The 16,707-nt window shown below is 42.4% G+C and overlaps 1 protein-coding gene and 1 pseudogene across 1 annotated transcript; both read right to left on the bottom strand.

Annotated features, from left to right (window-relative positions):
- Nucleotides 1-15: 15 nt before the first annotated feature.
- Nucleotides 16-8,157, bottom strand: LOC141411392 (ubiquitin carboxyl-terminal hydrolase 17-like protein 6). The gene is made up of 3 exons (XM_074042881.1): nt 7,972-8,157; nt 1,941-3,315; nt 16-71 (listed from the first exon to the last, which is right to left on the bottom strand). Exons 1-3 carry the CDS (start codon nt 8,155-8,157, stop codon nt 16-18), a joined length of 1,617 nt encoding a protein of 538 aa, XP_073898982.1.
- A 2,043-nt stretch (nt 8,158-10,200) lies between these two features.
- LOC141411393 (ubiquitin carboxyl-terminal hydrolase 17-like protein 6) lies at nt 10,201-16,707 on the bottom strand (annotated as a pseudogene).

Here is a 16,707-nt window from a genome sequence, read left to right on the forward strand (position 1 = left end):
GTGTTAATGAACTTGTCATCCACATGCAAACTCTTTTCTTTGATGGTCAGGTTTGCCCTTTTTCTTCATTCCTCATGCACAAAAAACAGGGTGTAACACTTCCCATCAAGCAGGTCAGAAGAGAAACATGGAGATCAATACCCTTAACATTCTTGCTGGCCATGTATTTGCATGGGTTGTGAAAGGTTGTGGTGATAACGACCCCAGTTGGATGGAGCGCCCCTTCCCACCAACTCTGCGGTATCCCCACTATCTCTTCTAACCTCACCCTAGAGAAACGTCTGTTTTCTATCCCTGAATTTAGTGTAAATCTGTCCCGATCCCCTAAGATGCATGAGTCAAAGCTGTTCTCCCTTCCACTCATTATTCCCCCAAATCCATGCACATAAAGAGATTCAACGAAATAATTTTTATAAATATTGTAGTAAGATATATACATTGTCCAGGAGGCGATTCCTACTAACGATTCCTATTAATTTCATACTGGGCACAATTTACACGGCACCCATATTAGCTACTCATCAGGATTCTCCCCAGGACACTGGAAGCAATTGAAGGACTTTTTTTTACTTCTGCATCATATATAAATATGAAGCCAATGTACCATATATGGTCCCCTTAATCTCCTAGGATGCCTTCACACCTCCAACTAGCGAAGCAGCCCAAAACACCTGCTACCCAATTACTTTCCTCCTTGTATAAAATTAATATTCGTGTTTATGTTCAAAGTGGTAACTCCCTGTATTCCCTCTGTGGGAGTGCCTTACTTTTGTCTGTTCATCCCTTTCCCTTATTACCCCTTCCACCTGTACCTCCCACGACCCTCTTTTGAACAGCTGTCAGGACACATTCTACTTTCCTCCACCTTGCCATGTTATGCTACGCAACTTTGCTGATGGTCTTTCATTGTCTTTTCTGTTCCCTCCCTCCCTGAGTTCCATACACTTGTTCCACTGGTTCCAAAGTGCTCTACATCTCACTGAGTATATAGTCATAACTCTTTTTGTTCATTAGCTGCTCTTTGCACTCATCTTCTTCTTATGAGACAAAAGATGCCCATCAATGCAGAAACCAAGATTCATTGGCAAAAACACATTTCCTGTGTACATCACTGCATGGATAAGCCAGAGCATTTCCCTCACACCCGTCAGTGCCTGTGATCCTTCATACATATGATTGCAGTCCACACAGGATCACTGCAGGCAGCACTGCATCCTGTGTGTCCCTGGCAAATGCTGACCACAGGGCACTTCTCTCAGCTCACCTGCAACTGCTCAGTGGATATCCAGATGTTGCTGTCAGCATCTCATGTTGGCAAAGCAGAGTGGGTGTGCACATGGGTCTCAGTATTTAGGCAAGTACACAGGAAGGATTATCTTTTTGTAATCTTTATTTGGTGAGACAAAAAGAAAAGGAAGAACTTAAAACTGCAATACAAAAAATGAAAGCATCCTACAAATTAGTAAGTTTTCTGAACCCAAATACCTTTTATGTAAATCTGCTGCACTCCTATCAGCTTCTTAAACTTTAATCGATTTATGTTGAGTGAACTCATCCAATGCAAGGCTCTCACTGACCATTATCTTTTGACAATTTTATAGCATTCAAAGACATATACTAAAAATGGGCCGTTTCTCAGGGCCTATTCTCTACAGAAAATTACACAGCACAGGATATTGAAAAAGAAACCCGAGACATCAAAACAAAAGGTCTATTTTCTCAAACAATTGGTAATGTGTTTTCACATGATCTTTACATAAATGCTTCTCATTTACAGAGATCATGCTCACAAATCCCACTTGCCCTCTCTGGAGCACTCTGACCCTGTTCAGTTGTCTCTTCCCCTGAAGGAGAGCAGTTCATGAAGTGAAATCATGAGAATACAAGGAGAGACTTCTTGCGCTGCTTGTTCTTCCTCTTGTTAGCTCTGGGGCACACACCCACACAAGGAAGGTGGCCAGTGTCCTTGGAACACTGGGCAGGCAGGTAAATTTCCTTTTCAGTGTGATTTTTTCTCATGCCCACCCTGTACTTTGATGGGTGAATCATGATTCCATTGGAAGGCAGGGTGCCTTCTATTTTCCGGATGTTGAATTCAGACTTTGGCCGGTTTTGTTGTTGGAGGATTTTCCACTGGTCTAAGGTGATTTCTTTTGTTGCTGAATCTTCCTTGTGCCCGCAGGGTTCTCCAACTTGCATGTTGGACGGTCTGTGAAGCTTTCTTTGTTGCGCTCCCATGTCCTGGTCTGCCACCTCCAGGAGACTTTGTTCCTCACAATGAGAGAAACCAATACTGTGTCCATTGAGCTCACACTTCTGAACATAAAAGAGGACATAAGCTTGCCTATTCAGCACAGATGTAATGCCACAGGGAGTTACCTTGGCATCATCCATTTCATACCAGTGTCCATTGCCAGCTTTTATGTAACACAAGTAGTGCCCGCTGTGGCAGCTCAACCCAGCATGGACCAGTACAGCATACAGGACATACACAAGTGGTTCTGTGTTCTGGTGAGACATATACGGTTGCATATCAATACACTCTGGGTATTGCACGACCCTGCCGATTTTAACACCCGTGAAATCACAGAACCTTTTCAACACAAGGATAAGAACCTTGGGGACCGTTTCCAAAGTCAGTGTCTTGGTAGCAGGCACTCTACTTAAACAAGTAGCACAATCATAGGCCTCTTCCCCATCCAGATTTTCAGGCTTTACTAAACATTTTAATGCTTCCTGGACACTCTGAGCTGCCTTGATATCCAGACTTATATCCAGATAGGGGTCAAAGGTATCAGAAATGCCATGGCACCGGAGGCACTTGATTTGAGACCTCCAGTATCCTCCAAAGAGCTGACAGACTAGGCTGGTGTTCTCAGCCTGAGGATCCAAATCCTTGTGCCCAGGCAGGCATGAATTCTGCATTGCACCCAAAACGAACATCAGAAACTCATGGGCATCTTCCTGCTTATATTTATGGAAACCAGTCACCAGGGCCCTCAAAGGCTGGATCACCTTCCCAGAGTGCTGGAGAGCTCTTATCATGTGAGCTTGCAAAATACAAATCATGCAGGTGTTCAGTGGACAACAGGTCTGGGAGTGCTCCTGGGACAGCATATAGTTGGCAAGAGGGGCTGTGTATGTCAGACACTGCAGTGTGGCATTCATGTAGCAGGTGTTCCCCAGGTTCTGCAGCCCAGCACCAACCACATAAGGTTGCTTCCAAGTCACACAGAATTTCTCCTTGGGAGCTTTGTCTGTTGCCAACACACTCTCATGCTTATTAACATCTGCATCTTCCCAAGAGGGCACCCCCTGGGCTAAAGGTCAAAAACACACAAAAGGACTTTTAGCAACAGGACAATTGAAAGTAGAGAATCTGTTTTGGAAACACATAAGACTCAGACTTACCTCTCCAGTGGTGTTGAGCAGCCTCCATTTCTGCAGGAGCAAGAATCCCCAATTTTTCTAGCTGGAACTTCCAGTAACTGAGGAGTCCTTTTTCCAACTGAGGAAGTCTCCAATGACTGACCTTTGGAGCGCTTGGCCTTTTTCTATCCCCATTTGCCACGCCCCATCAGTTCACACAAGTTCCACCAATCACCTTCCAGAACTCAATGTCATCTGCTTTAAAGGGCTTGGTCTTTCCTTATCCCTGAGACTTCAAGGTAGTCCCTTCCCCAATTTCTATATCAACAAACACGATCAAGGGGAGACACAATGGTTTACAGACCTCACGCCCAGATCACAATGAGAAAAACCAATCAGTTGCATTTCCTTCTACTGGAAAGAGTATGGGGCAAATTATGGAATTTACAAAGGAAGCCCATACAGTTGGCAAACCCAATGCCACACAGTAAACAAAAATAGTACAATAAAGAAAGGGAAAAATGCAAAGACGAAATAAACCATTAAATAAGCTGGTGGAACTGTGACATTGCCATACTCATATAGGTTTGTGTTAATTATGGGAAATCTAAGTCTGGGAATATTGTGAAGCAGCTGCAGAAAAATGAAAAGGTCTTGATATAAAGCCCCAATACCATCAAGGGGTTCTTTTCACTTAGTTGTTTCTCTATCTCCGTATCTAATGAACATAAATTCTTCAAGTTGGGAAGTACTTTTAAATTGGTCCAAGTAAACCTGTGAAGAAACTTGTCACACAAACTTTCCATCTCAGAGATTATGAGATTCTATCTGATAGGATTAGGATGATTGCATTAAAGACTTCAGAGAAACTTGTAATGGCATAGGTAGACTGTCTCTAAAAGAAATAACCCCCCACAAAATCACTGGAAAAAACACCCACAAGACAGTACATGTAGATTAGTTAGAACGTTTTCCTTTCTTCTTGGACATCTGGAGTTCCACCATAGCATTGAAAAGAAAGCAACTCTTATTTGCATTTCCTTCCAGGATACTGGAGAAAATTCACGTGGGCAAAGTCATCTCCCCAGGGACTTTGAAGAGGCCCAGCAGTGTCACATGATCACCATTACGCATCCCACCTAAGGGGAACATCGTCAATCTCCTAATCTTTCAGCAGCAAATGGTAATGTGGTGTTGTGGCAGTTCTATCATTTCAAGGCATGGGTGTCTACCTCCCTTCTCTACTCATATGGATTTAGTAAGACAAAACAAAAATAAAAAAAAAAAGCACAAAATGAACAGTTCTGAATCTGAACAGGGAAAACACTAACGCAAAGAAATACCTGAATATTTGCTCTCTTTCGTGTTTTTGAGGCTACTGGACTGAGAACTTTTGCTTTCTTGGCAAGAGGAGTACAAGATTCCCAACGGAAATATTCTAGACAGGAAACGTCTAGAATATTTAAAAATATTCTAGACAGGAAACGTCTAGCATGCATATGACGATTTCAATTTCCCCCAAAATCATTTATTTACTTACTTATTGATTGATTTATTTGTTTGTTGGTTTATGTTTAAATTAGGATACATTCCTTGGACACAGGGTATTCATTTTGACAGTTCCATGCATGTTTTCATTTTGCCTCTTACATTACCCCAGGTTTTGTCTAGCTCAACTCCTTCCTAGTCAACTTGGTGCAATTGCAGCATGTTTCCTTCTTATCGTTCCTAATGCTTTTTAATTCCACGGACCACATTCTGTTGCCTGAATCCCCTCCTTTACCATACCTTGTCCCACACTTACACCCTACCACATGCATTATCTATTTTACAGTTATGTAGTTTATACTGAGTTTCTAAGTTGAAGTATCCTGATGGGTTGTAGTTAACTTTTGTCAGTTCCACAGCATTTATTTCTCTTCCTTTAGCCATAACCCAAGCCCTATCCTTCAAGACCTTTGATACATGTCTCAGAAATGTCACGAGTACAGTTGAAAAGACATTTGACAATAATGTGCAATCCAAACCATAACTTCTACAACTGAGCAAAGAAAAGCAAAAAGCAAAGTATGTAAGGCTTAGTGTGTCTTTGTGGCCTGTGAAATGCTATCTTAGTTTCAATAAACCATTTCATTTCTTGTTTTACACATTGTGATGGAACTCAGGAGTTTGTCTACTTTACAAAATGACTCCATAACTGAGTTACTTATGATAACTGGGGCTTTTAACGCTGTTGTAGTGGGTTTCTTACCAAAGGTCTAACTCTGTCCCCCAAGGTTTTCTTGCTGTCTCTTGGTAGCCCACGAAGGTCTCTACTTCCAATCGATCTGCCTCAAACTCCAAAGAGCTGGGGTTTCAGCCGTGCCCCACCATGCCTAGGTCAGACAAAATAATATTCCACTTAGAACCTACACATACATATCCCCATACTCCTCCCACTCTACTCCAGTCTGAGCCATGTTTTTGAAAACAAACTGGAAAAAGTACTGAATATGAATTCATGTGGCTTCATTGTGTCTGCCAGCATGATTTCAACCTGACAAATTGTAGACACACAGTTTCACACAGGATGCAGATTCCTGGTTGCCTGTGGAAAGGTAAGTGAGAATGGTGACTCCCAAAAACTTTTATGTAGCTTCACCTGATTCCTGTGATTGCAGACATCACCCAATCCAATCATCTTCATCCATAAACCTCACGTAACATAAAGTCTCACATCAAAACTTGTGTGACTTCTCTTTACCAACTCTAACCACTAGAAGAAACTTAAATCTATTTTCACTCTTACTAATATGTCTTTGTTAAAAAAAAAACCCAAACGAATCAATAAACAACTAATGGTTAAAGGACGGTCAATGAAATACACAAAGCTGTGCAGAATGAGTTGCACCTTTTTCAGTGGTACTGGGGACACAACTCAGGGTCTCATGGTCATGAGGATTTTATGCCATATACTTGAGACATATTTCCAGCCCTAGATTTCAACTACAGAAAATTAACCTACGAGTTATGACCCATTCACTCTGCCCAACTGTTTAAAACGTGTATGTTTGTATGTGGGTATACATTTGATTGTGTTTCTCTGTATTACAATGTGTATATGGTTTTGTTTTGTGCCTGTCGGGCTGTATGCTCATGTCCTTAAGTGCACTTCCTTCCTAGCAGATCACGACCATGGCTATGGTACAGCTGGAAGGAGAGATAGGGCTGAGCTCTCCAAAGAGCAGCCACCAGCCTCTTCCCAAAGGAGACAGGTAACAGGAAACAGTGCACTCCTTCCTGTGTACTCATATGCGGGGTACATCACCCCTTCAAATAGCCAAATACATCAGCAGAGAAGCTGCCCAAAAATTTCGGTTCCGACTCTTTTACACTTTGGGAATTTTCTGGGAGAGTCTCGACGGCATCCATAGGAACTTGACACACTTGAGTGTCCTTGTTTCCTGCTGCTGGCTTGTAAATATGAAAGCCTCAGGGATTCAGGCTCGATGACATGGGGAACATGCATGTGAACTCACTACTGACTGGGGCTCTCTGTCCCCAGAAGCCCTCTCTGAAGTGCAGATGTAGTTATCAGATCCTGGCCTGGTGAAGCCCTCCTACACCCTGTCCTTCTGTTGTGCATTCTCTGGGGACTCCGTCAAAAGTGCTAGATGATCTGCCATCAGTTGTATCTTCCATAATTCAGGGTAGGAGCTGCACTTTATAGGACATGCCTACAGAGGGGGAACTTTGAATACAACCCATCCCTGACGAGTTGATACTCCACGAGAGTTAGTCATCCACACAACACATCTTCCCAGAGGTGAGCTCTGTGACTACAGTGGAAAAACGGGTGTTTAGGTGTGTGAGGGACACAGTGAGGGCACTTCATTGATGCAGGGAACACGGGCCTGGACTCTAAGAGGCTCACAAGACTCACAGAGTCCTGAATATCAGACAAGAAGCAATGGAAGGATGGAAAACCTACACACTTCCTGTTTGACTTAATAGATTCTCTCTCCTCTCCTACATCGCAGCTGCACCAGTGATGTCCCTTCTCTGTTCCCATGTTTGTCTTCCCTCATGTTCTCACTGTGGCAATAAATTAGAAGTGACTTTGCCTCTTTAACGTGTACTGGGTGTAGGCAGTAGATACGAGACAGTTACCATTTCCCATATGATCTTCTTTTTCTCCTTGACCCACAAAATATATACACTGTACTCAAAATCTTCTCTTTGGTGTTGTGTGCTGATTAATGTCCCTACAAATTCATAAAAGGCAGCCCTATGTTAAAAGGTAGACTAATTGGAGTGTTAATATCAAAGGGTAGGAAAGCTTGAATGACTTCATAAAACTTGGACTCATCCATCACATCCATCAGTGTATGTCTTCCTAGGGGAAGGAGATTCACACACTAGGGCATAGAGTGCTCACTTTCATATTCCTTCCTTCATTCCTTCCTTCTTTTATTCCTTGCTAAATATACCTCTCTTGTCTACTCTCTCGTCTCCTCTTTTTCTCTATTCATTTATCTCTGTTGCTCTCTTTCTCTCTCTCTTTCTCTCTCTGTCACTCTCTCTGTCTCTCTCTGTCTCTCTCTATCACCTTCCATGACAAACTCTCTCACTTTCAATCTCCGTGTTTCTTAGGACACAAATGATTTGGAACAGTGACATGCCATCTCGGAACGTGTTCGCTGTTATGTATTGTGAGGAATGATTTTTTCCAACCACCACCAAACACAGTTTAGGACTGAATACTGCCACCAGGTCCTCTTCACGCAGGTATGTGAACACCTCACCCATGTGGGTAGCCTTACCTCACACTGTGGCTGAGCTCCTTTGGCATCCTGTGTTAATGAACTTGTCATCCACATGCAAACTCTTGTCTTTGATGGTCAGGTTTGCCCTTTTTCTTCATTCCTCATGCACAAAAAACAGGGTGTAACACTTCCCATAAAGCAGGTCAGAAGAGAAACATGGAGATCAATACCCTTAACATTCTTGCTGGCCATGTATTTGCGTGGGTTGTGAAAGGTTGTGGTGATAACGACCCCAGTTGGATGGAGCGCCCCTTCCCACCAACTCTGCGGTATCCCCACTATCTCTTCTAACCTCACCCTAGAGAAACTTCTGTTTTCTATCCCTGAATTTAGTGTAAATCTGTCCCGATCCCCTAAGATGCATGAGTCAAAGCTGTTCTCCCTTCCACTCATTATTCCCCCAAATCCATGCACATAAAGAGATTCAACGAAATAATTTTTATAAATATTGTAGTAAGATATATACATTGTCCAGGAGGCGATTCCTACTAATGATTCCTATTAATTTCATACTGTGCACAATTTACACGGCACCCATATTAGATAGTCATCAGGATTCTCCCCAGGACACTGGAAGCAATTGAAGGACTTTTTTTTACTTCTGCATCATATATATATATATGAAGCCCATGTACCATATATGGTCCCCTTTATCTCCTAGGATGCCTTCACACCTCCAACTAGCGAAGCAGCCCAAAACACCTGCTACCCAATTACTTTCCTCCTTGTACAAAATTAATATTCATGTTTATGTTCAAAGTGGTAACTCCCTGTATTCCCTCTGTGGGAGTGCCTTACTTTTGTCTGTTCATCCCTTTCCCTTATTATCCCTTCCCCCTGTACCTCCCACGACCCTCTTTTGAACAGCTGTCAGGACATATTCTACTTTCCTCCACCTTGCCATGTTATGCTACGCAACTTGGCTGATGGTCTATCATTGTCTTTTCTGTTCCCTCCCTCCCTGAGTTCCATACACTTGTTCCACTGGTTCCAAAGTGCTCTACATCTCACTGAGTATATAGTCATAACTCTTTTTGTTCATTAGCTGCTCTTTGCACTCATCTTCTTCTTATGAGACAAAAGATGCCCATCAATGCAGAAACCAAGATTCATTGGCAAAAACACATTTCCTGTGTACATCACTGCATGGATAAGCCAGAGCATTTCCCTCACACCCGTCAGTGCCTGTGATCCTTCATACATATGATTGCAGTCCACACAGGATCACTGCAGGCAGCACTGCATCCTGTGTGTCCCTGGCAAATGCTGACCACAGGGCACTTCTCTCAGCTCACCTGCAACTGCTCAGTGGATATCCAGATGTTGCTGTCAGCATCTCATGTTGGCAAAGCAGAGTGGGTGTGCACATGGGTCTCAGTATTTAGGCAAGTACACAGGAAGGATTATCTTTTTGTAATCTTTATTTGGTGAGACAAAAAGAAAAGGAAGAACTTAAAACTGCAATACAAAAAATGAAAACATCCTACAAATTAGTAAGTTTTCTGAACCCAAATACCTTTTATGTAAATCTGCTGCACTCCTATCAGCTTCTTAAACTTTAATCGATTTATTTTGAGTGAACTCATCCAATGCAAAGCTCTCACTGACCATTATCTTTTGACAATTTTATAGCATTCAAAGACATATACTAAAAATGGGCCGTTTCTCAGGGCCTATTCTCTACAGAAAATTACACAGCACAGGATATTGAAAAAGAAACCCGAGACATCAAAACAAAAGGTCTATTTTCTCAAACAATTGGTAATGTGTTTTCACATGATCTTTACATAAATGCTTCTCATTTACAGAGATCATGCTCACACATCCCACTTGCCCTCTCTGGAGCACTCTGACCCTGTTCAGTTGTCTCTTCCCCTGAAGGAGAGCAGTTCATGAAGTGAAATCATGAGAATACAAGGAGAGACTTCTTGCGCTGCTTGTTCTTCCTCTTGTTAGCTCTGGGGCACACACCCACACAAGGAAGGTGGCCAGTGTCCTTGGAACACTGGGCAGGCAGGTAAATTTCCTATTCAGTGTGATTTTTTCTCATGCCCACCCTGTACTTTGATGGGTGAATCATGATTCCATTGGAAGGCAGGGTGCCTTCTATTTTCCGGATGTTGAATTCAGACTTTGGCCGGTTTTGTTGTTGGAGGATTTTCCACTGGTCTAAGGTGATTTCTTTTGTTGCTGAATCTTCCTTGTGTCCGCAGGGTTCTCCAACTTGCATGTTGGACGGTCTGTGAAGCTCTCTTTGTTGCGCTCCCATGTCCTGGTCTGCCACCTCCAGGAGACTTTGTTCCTCACAATGAGAGAATCCAATACTGTGTCCATTGAGCTCACTCTTCTGAACATAAAAGAGGACATAAGCTTGCCTATTCAGCACAGATGTAATGCCACAGGGAGTTACCTTGGCATCATCCATTTCATACCAGTGTCCGTTGCCAGCTTTTATGTAACACAAGTAGTGCCCGCTGTGCAGCTCAACCCAGCATGGACCAGTACAGCATACAGGACATACACAAGTGGTTCTGTGTTCTGGTGAGACATATACGGTTGCATATCAATACACTCTGGGTATTGCACGACCCTGCCGATTTTAACACCCGTGAAATCACAGAACCTTTTCAACACAAGGATAAGAACCTTGGGGACCGTTTTCAAAGTCAGTGTCTTGGTAGCAGGCACTCTACTTAAACAAGTAGCACAATCATAGGCCTCTTCCCCATCCAGATTTTCAGGCTTTACTAAACATTTTAATGCTTCCTGGACACTCTGAGCTGCCTTGATATCCAGACTTATATCCAGATAGGGGTCAAAGGTATCAGAAATGCCATGGCACCGAAGGCACTTGATTTGAGACCTCCAGTATCCTCCAAAGAGCTGACAGACTAGGCTGGTGTTCTCAGCCTGAGGATCCAAATCCTTGTGCCCAGGCAGGCATGAATTCTGCATTGCACCCAAAACGAACATCAGAAACTCATGGGCATCTTCCTGCTTATATTTATGGAAACCAGTCACCAGGGCCCTCAAAGGCTGGATCACCTTCCCAGAGTGCTGGAGAGCTCTTATCATGTGAGCTTGCAAAATACAAATCATGCAGGTGTTCAGTGGACAACAGGTCTGGGAGTGCTCCTGGGACAGCATATAGTTGGCAAGAGGGGCTGTGTATGTCAGACACTGCAGTGTGGCATTCATGTAGCAGGTGTTCCCCAGGTTCTGCAGCCCAGCACCAACCACATAAGGTTGCTTCCAAGTCACACAGAATTTCTCCTTGGGAGCTTTGTCTGTTGCCAACACACTCTCATGCTTATTAACATCTGCATCTTCCCAAGAGGGCACCCCCTGGGCTAAAGGTCAAAAACACACAAAAGGACTTTTAGCAACAGGACAATTGAAAGTAGAGAATCTGTTTTGGAAACACATAAGACTCAGACTTACCTCTCCAGTGGTGTTGAGCAGCCTCCATTTCTGCAGGAGCAAGAATCCCCAATTTTTCTAGCTGGAACTTCCAGTAACTGAGGAGTCCTTTTTCCCTCTGAGGAAGTCTCCAATGACTGACCTTTGGAGCGCTTGGCCTTTTTCTATCCCCATTTGCCACGCCCCATCAGTTCACACAAGTTCCACCAATCACCTTCCAGAACTCAATGTCATCTGCTTTAAAGGGCTTGGTCTTTCCTTATCCCTGAGACTTCAAGGTTGTCCCTTCCCCAATTTCTATATCAACAAACACGATCAAGGGGAGACACAATGGTTTACGGACCTCACGCCCATATCACAATGAGAAAAACCAATCAGTTGCATTTCCTTCTACTGGAAAGAGTATGGGGCAAATTATGGAATTTACAAAGGAAGCCCATACAGTTGGCAAACCCAATGCCACACAGTAAACAAAAATAGTACAATAAAGAAAGGAAAAAATGCAAAGACGAAATAAACCATTAAATAAGCTGGTGGAACTGTGACATTGCCATACTCATATAGGTTTGTGTTAATTATGGGAAATCTAAGTCTGGGAATATTGTGAAGCAGCTGCAGAAAAATGAAAAGGTCTTGATATAAAGCCCCAATACCATCAAAGAGAAAATGTACAATACTTTTTGAGTATTGAATACACAAAAGAAAAAGTCCTATTGAAACACAGAAAGAGTTATTTTTCAAAAAGCAGTCAAAATTTGAAGCAGATTTTAGTTGGGTTGTGTAAAGAGAGACAGAGGAAGCAAAGTACATTATATGCATGTATGCAGATATCATAATGAAACCACTCATATTGTACAATTAATGGGCACTAGTAAAAAATACTATGAATGATATGAGAAAGAAAGAAATTCTAAGGCTGGGCACATGGCCAAGCCTCTGCATATTCAGCTCAAGGCCTTGACGTCAAACCCCAAACCATCAAACACATATAGACAAGCTTTTATGAGTTTCTGAGATATTTCTGAACCCATTGTTAAGGGGTTCTTTTCACTTAGTTGTTTCTCTATCTCCGTATTTAATGAACATAAATTCTTCAAGTTGGGAAGTACTTTTAAATTGGTCCAAGTAAACCTGTGAAGAAACTTGTCACACAAACTTTCCATCTCAGAGATTATGAGATTCTATCTGATAGGATTAGGATGATTGCATTAAAGACTTCAGAGAAACTTGTAATGGCATAGGTAGACTGTCTCTAAAAGAAATAAACCCCAAAAAATCACTGGAAAAAACACCCACAACACAGTACATGTAGATTAGTTAGAACGTTTTCCTTTCTTCTTGGACATCTGGAGTTCCACCATAGCATTGAAAAGAAAGCAACTCTTATTTGCATTTCCATCCAGGATACTGGAGAAAATTCACGTGGGCAAAGTCATCTCCCCAGGGACTTTGAAGAGGCCCAGCAGTGTCACATGATCACCATTACGCATCCCACCTAAGGGAAACATCGTCAATCTCCTAATCTTTCAGCTGCAAATGGTAATGTGGTGTTGTGGCAGTTCTATCATTTCAAGGCATGGGTGTCTACCTCCCTTCTCTACTCATATGGATTTAGTAAGACAAAACAATAATAGAAAAAAAAAGCACAAAATGAACAGTTCTGAATCTGAACAGGGAAAACACCAACGCAAAGAAATACCTGAATATTTGCTCTCTTTCGTGTTTTTGAGGCTACTGGACTGAGAACTTTTGCTTTCTTGGCAAGAGGACTACAAGATTCCGAAGGGAAATATTCTAGACAGGAATCTTCAGCACGCATATGACGATTTCAATTTTCCCCCAAACCATTTATTTACTTACTTGTTGATTGATTTATTTGTTTGTTGGTTTATGTTTAAATTAGGATACATTCCTTGGACACAGGGTATTCATTTTGACAGTTCCATGCATGTTTTCATTTTGCCTCTTACATTACCCCAGGTTTTGTCTAGCTCAACTCCTTCCTAGTCAACTTGGTGCAATTGCAGCATGTTTCCTTCTTATCGTTCCTAATGCTTTTTAATTCCACGGACCACATTCTCTTGCCTGAATCCCCTCCTTTACCATACCTTGTCCCACACTTACACCCTACCACATGCATTATCTATTTTACAATTATGTAGTTTATACTGAATTTCTAAGTTGAAGTATCCTGCTGGGTTGTAGTTAACTTTTGTCAGTTCCACAGCATTTATTTCTCTTCCTTTAGCCATAACCCAAGCCCTATCCTTCAAGACCTTTGATACATGTTTCAGAAATGTCACGAGTACAGTTGAAAAGACATTTGACAATAATGTGCAATCCAAACCATAACTTCTACAACTGAGCAAAGAAAAGCAAAAAGCAAAGTATGTAAGGCTTAGTGTGAATTCTTTGTGGCCTGTGAAATGCTATCTTAGTTTCAATAAACCATTTCATTTCTTGATTTACACATTGTGATGGAACTCAGGACTTTGTCTACTTTACAAAATGACTCCATAACTGAGTTACTTATGATAACTGTCGCTTTTAATGCTGTTGTAGTGGGTTTCTTACCAAAGGTCTAACTCTGTCCCCCAAGGTTTTCTTGCTGTCTCTTGGTAGCCCACGAAGGTCTCTACTTCCAATCGATCTGCCTCAAACTCCAAAGAGCTGGGGTTTCAGCCGTGCCCCACCATGCCTAGGTCAGACAAAATAATATTCCACTTAGAACCTACACATACATATCCCCATACTCCTCCCACTCTACTCCAGTCTGAGCCATGTTTTTGAAAACAAACTGGAAAAAGTACTGAATATGAATTCATGTGGCTTCATTGTGTCTGCCAGCATGATTTCAACCTGACAAATTGTAGACACACAGTTTCACACAGGATGCAGATTCCTGGTTGCCTGAGGAAAGGTAAGTGAGAATGGTGACTCCCCAAAACTTTTATGTAGCTTCACCTGACTCCTGTGATTGCAGACATCACCCAATCCACTCATCTTCATCCATAAACCTCACGTAACATAATGTCTCACATCAAAACTTGTGTGACTTCTCTTTACCAACTCTAACCACTAGAAGAAACTTAACTCTATTTTCACTCTTACTAATATGTCTTTATTAAAAAAAAAACCCAAACGAATCAATAAACAACTAATGGTTAAAGGACGGTCAATGAAATACACAAAGCTGTGCAGAATGAGTTGCACCTTTTTCAGTGGTACTGGGGACACAACTCAGGGTCTCATGGTCATGAGGATTTTATGCCATATACTTGAGACATATTTCCAGCCCTAGATTTCAACTACAGAAAATTAACCTACGAGTTATGACCCATTCACTCTGCCCAACTGTTTAAAACGTGTATGTGTTTGTAGGTGGGTATACATTTGATTGTGTTTCTCTGTATTACAATGTGTATATGGTTTTGTTTTGTGCCTGTCGGGCTGTATGCTCATGTCCTTAAGTGCACTTCCTTCCTAGCAGATCACGACCATGGCTATGGTACAGCTGGAAGGAGAGATAGGGCTGAGCTCTCCAAAGAGCAGCCACCAGCCTCTTCCCAAAGGAGACAGGTAACAGGAAACAGTGCACTCCTTCCTGTGTACTCATATGCGGGGTACATCACCCCTTCAAATAGCCAAATACATCAGCAGAGAAGCTGCCCAAAAATTTCGGTTCCGACTCTTTTACACTTTGGGAATTTTCTGGGAGAGTCTCGACGGCATCCATAGGAACTTGACACACTTGAGTGTCCTTGTTTCCTGCTGCTGGCTTGTAAATATGAAAGCCTCAGGGATTCAGGCTCGATGACATGGGGAACATGCATGTGAACTCACTACTGACTGGGGCTCTCTGTCCCCAGAAGCCCTCTCTGAAGTGCAGATGTAGTTATCAGATCCTGGCCTGGTGAAGCCCTCCTACACCCTGTCCTTCTGTTGTGCATTCTCTGGGGACTCCGTCAAAAGTACTAGATGATCTGCCATCAGTTGTATCTTCCATAATTCAGGGTAGGAGCTGCACTTTATAGGACATGCTTATAGAGGGGGAACTTTGAATACAACCCATCCCTGACGAGATGATACTCCACGAGAGTTAGTCATCCACGCAACACATCTTCCCACAGCTGAGCTCTGTGACTACAGTGGAAAAACGGGTGTTTAGGTGTGTGAGGGACACAGTGAGGGCACTTCATTGATGCAGGGAACACGGGCCTGGACTCTAAGAGGCTCACAAGACTCACAGAGTCCTGAATATCAGACAAGAAGCAATGGAAGGATAGAAAACCTACACACTTCCTGTTTGACTTAATAGATTCTCTCTCCTCTCCTACATCGCAGCTGCACCAGTGATGTCCCTTCTCTGTTCCCATGTTTGTCTTCCCTCATGTTCTCACTGTGGCAATAAATTAGAAGTGACTTTGCCTCTTTAACGTGTACTGGGTGTAGGCAGTAGATAGGAGACAGTTACCATTTCCCATATTATCTTCTTTTTCTCCTTGACCCCCAAAATATATACACTGTACTCAAAATCTTCTCTTTGGTGTTGTGTGCTGATTAATGTCCCTACAAATTCATAAAAGGCAGCCCTATGTTAAAAGGTAGACTAATTGGAGTGTTAATATCAAAGGGTAGGAAAGCTTGAATGACTTCATAAACCTTGGACTCATCCATCACATCCATCAGTGTATGTCTTCCTAGGGGAAGGAGATTCACACACTAGGGCATAGAGTGCTCACTTTCATATTCATTCCGTCATTCCTTCCTTCTTTTATTCCTCTCTAAATATACCTCTCTTGTCTACTCTCTCGTCTCCTCTTTTTCTCTTCTCATTCATCTCTCTTGCTCTCTTTCTCTCTCTCTTTCTCTCTCTGTCACTCTCTCTGTCTCTCTCTGTCTCTCTCTATCACCTTCCATGACAAACTCTCTCACTTTCAATCTCCGTGTTTCTTAGGACACAAATGATTTGGAACAGTGACATGCCATCTCGGAACGTGTTCGCTGTTATGTATTGTGAGGAATGATTTTTTCCAACCACCACCAAACACAGTTTAGGACTGAATACTGCCACCAGGTCCTCTTCACGCAGGTATGTGAACACCTCACCCAT

This window comes from Castor canadensis, chromosome 10 (assembly GCF_047511655.1).
Source record: "Castor canadensis chromosome 10, mCasCan1.hap1v2, whole genome shotgun sequence".
NCBI lineage: Eukaryota > Metazoa > Chordata > Mammalia > Rodentia > Castoridae > Castor > Castor canadensis.